The sequence below is a fragment of the Oncorhynchus clarkii genome, chromosome 21, assembly GCF_045791955.1.
Source record: "Oncorhynchus clarkii lewisi isolate Uvic-CL-2024 chromosome 21, UVic_Ocla_1.0, whole genome shotgun sequence".
NCBI lineage: Eukaryota > Metazoa > Chordata > Actinopteri > Salmoniformes > Salmonidae > Oncorhynchus > Oncorhynchus clarkii.
In genome coordinates, this window is record NC_092167.1 from 811,355 (window position 1) to 815,000 (window position 3,646).

At 41.1% G+C, this 3,646-nt stretch overlaps 1 protein-coding gene across 1 annotated transcript in view; it reads right to left on the minus strand.

Moving 5' to 3' along the window:
• Nucleotides 1-1,308: 1,308 nt before the first annotated feature.
• Nucleotides 1,309-3,646, minus strand: part of LOC139379627 (interferon gamma 1-like) — a 4,372-nt gene continuing 2,034 nt past the window's right edge. The window contains exon 4 of the mRNA XM_071122430.1: nucleotides 1,309-1,458. Within this exon, the coding sequence (XP_070978531.1) occupies nucleotides 1,309-1,458 (150 nt within the window). The remainder of the gene's footprint in view (nucleotides 1,459-3,646) is intronic.

Sequence of the window (3,646 nt, forward strand, 5' to 3'; positions counted from 1 at the left end):
AGAGTGCAGAATGTGTTTACCAGTATGGATGACATGTGCATTAGAGTGCAGAATGTGTTTACCAGTATGGATGACATGTGCATGAGAGTGCAGAATGTGTTTACCAGTATGGATGACATGTGCATTAGAGTGCAGAATGTGTTTACCAGTATGGATGCCATGTGCATTAGAGTGCAGAATGTGTTTACCAGTATGGATGACATGTGCATTAGAGTGCAGAATGTGTTTACCAGTATGGACGACATGTGCATTAGAGTGCAGAATGTGTTTACCAGTATGGATGACATGTGCATTAGAGTGCAGAATGTGTTTTGAGAATGAGAATGTGTTTATAGAGTTTTGCTGAAAAGTCTAACTGAGATCTGCAAATTGTGTTTTATCATGTGAAATGGTGTAAGGTATTGACAACAGACTGCATAATTAGCTAAATGAGTCCAGAGAACTGAGAACGTTGTTCAGCCAATGGGTTTTAGTGTTTTAGCAATTGAGAAAAACTGTAACTCACACAGGCATGATACCCAATGGTACCACATTACATATATAGAGCAGAACACTTGACCCATAGGGCTCTGGTCAAAAGTACTGCCCTATATAGGGAATAGTATGCCATTTGGACCACAGCTGTTGTGTGGGCCCCGTGCAGGAGAGGGTTTTGGTTTCAATACAAGAACAATTATAAAAGTCAATCAGTCAATGTGTGATATTTCCATACAGCACCACACATAGATTAGTGTGTGTGTGTGTGTGTGTGTGTGTGTGTGTGTGTGCGTGCGTGCGTGCGTGCGTGTGTGTGTGTGTGTGTGTGTGTGTGTGCGTGTGTGTGTGTGTGCGTGTGTGCGTGTGGATAGATAATATCAGTCATCAGAACTGTTTTCTTAATGTCCGTTTATTCACTCGTAGAACTTACAGATCTTGCGTCAACTGCAAGAAACGAGTCTTTATATTCCAAGAGAAAAGCATTTTTTATATAATAAATAATACATATTAATTAACAAAATAGATTCCTTTTGATTCATAAAATATAAATACTCTTTTCACAATGATAAATAACTTAATAATATATTAAATAATAGATTAAATAACTTAACAATATAAATAGAGTTTTGTATCAAAGTAATATGTAGCTTCAATATGTATCTCAACTGTGGCTTTTGGGGGAGGGTTCCCCTAGGTACAGATCTAGGATCAGCTCCCTCCCCCAATCCTAACCTTCACTGTTAGAGGGGGAAATGCTAAACTGACCCAAGATCAACTTCCCGGTGTAACTTCACCCTACACCTAGCCTTCACAGTAGACACGTTTGGTCATCTACATGATGTGTGATTTGAGCCTCTGGGCTTGCCGTCTCTTCCTGCGGTTGTCCTTCTTTAGATGGATCTCATGGGCCAGTTTGGAGGCTTTCTCGTAGATGGTAATGAACTCGGACAGAGCCTTCCCCTGGACTGTGGTGTCACTGGTCTGAGATAGAAGATACAGGCATTAACTATCAGGTAATTAGTTCATCAGGTGTCATGATGATGGTGTCTATACAGTAGACTATACTACCGTCATGATGATGGTGTCTATACAGTAGACTATACTACAGCCATGATGATGGTGTCTATACAGTAGACTATACTACAGCCATGATGATGGTGTCTATACAGTAGACTATACTACAGCCATGATGGTGTCTATACAGTAGACTATACTACAGCCATGATGATGGTGTCTATACAGCAGACTATACTACAGCCATGATGATGGTGTCTATACAGTATACTATACTACAGCCATGATGATGGTGTCTATAGAGTAGACTATACTACAGCCATGATGATGGTGTCTATAGAGCAGACTATACTACAGCCATGATGATGGTGTCTATACAGTAGACTATACTACAGCCATGATGATGGTGTCTATACAGTAGACTATACTACAGCCATGATGATGGTGTCTATACAGTAGACTATACTACCGTCATGATGATGGTGTCTATACAGTAGACTATACTACCGTCATGATGGGGGTGTCTATACAGTAGTCTATACTACAGCCATGATGATGGTGTCTATACAGTAGAGTCTACTACCGTCATGATGATGGTGTCTATACAGTAGACTATACTACAGCCATGATGATGGTGTCTATACAGTAGACTATACTACAGCCAATGATGGTGTCTATAGAGCAGACTATACTACAGCCATGATGATGGTGTCTATAGAGCAGACTATACTACAGCCATGATGATGGTGTCTATACAGTAGAGTCTACTACCGTCATGATGATGGTGTCTATAGAGTAGACTATACTACAGCCGTGATGATGGTGTCTATAGAGCAGACTATACTACAGCCATGATGATGGTGTCTATAGAGCAGACTATACTACAGCCATGATGATGGTGTCTATACAGTAGACTATACTACAGCCATGATGATGGTGTCTATACAGTAGACTATACTACAGCCAATGATGGTGTCTATAGAGCAGACTATACTACAGCCATGATGATGGTGTCTATAGAGCAGACTATACTACAGCCATGATGATGGTGTCTATACAGTAGACTATACTACAGCCATGATGATGGTGTCTATACAGTAGACTATACTACAGCCAATAATGGTGTCTATAGAGTAGACTATACTACAGCCTTGATGATGGTGTCTATAGAGCAGACTATACTACAGCCAATAATGGTGTCTATAGAGCAGACTATACTACAGCCATGATGATGGTGTCTATACAGTAGACTATACTACAGCCATGATGATGGTGTCTATACAGTAGACTATACTACAGCCATGATGATGGTGTCTATACAGTAGACTATACTACCGTCATGATGTTCTGTCTTCATCAAGTCACTACTAAGGAAGTTCTGGATGTTCTGTCCCCATAGGACAGCCAAAGAGTTCTACCTGGAACCAAAATGGGTTCTCCTATGGGGACAGCTGAACCCTTTTTTCTAAGAGTGTGCAACATAGAAATGAGCATTCTGGGAAGTAGCAACATTTCTAACTAGCCTCTGACTTGGGAAGCGAGACACTGTTCAGGGCACACAATATTTTTTTGGAGGCAAGCCGAAGTCGGTAGTCGAAGTTGGTAGCCAAAGTCTACGCCCCCTCGTCTGTGATTGGTCACCAGTAGGGATTCTTCAACTAATTCTCTTTTGTCATTGAACGAGACACGACTCGTCCTCGCGAACATTTTTTTCACTTGAGATATTCTGCACCAAACATCCTATGCAAAAGATGCAAAATGACAAAAGAATTTTCTCTGCAAAAACGTCAAAATTAACAACAGATTTCTTGAGTTACTGGCTACGGAGTCTCATAATGGACAAACAAACAGAACCATTGCAACTTTTTTTCCTCGTCTTCAATCAAAGGTCTTTGAAGTGAGTGCATGCGAGCACACACGTTTGGTTGTAAATGACACAAGCCACAACTCGTCTCCAGTGACTGAAGGCTGTCAACGTGCTGCAGTTCGGACAAACTCGACTGGGTGGCAGCCGGACGACCAGCATGTTGATGACGTTTGTCACTGTAGACGAGTTGTGGCTTGTGTCATTTACAGGCAGAGGAAACAAAACAAATAATAGATTGAATGAAGACGCGTGGAAGTAGACTAAACCAGATCAGTCTACAGTAAGGTG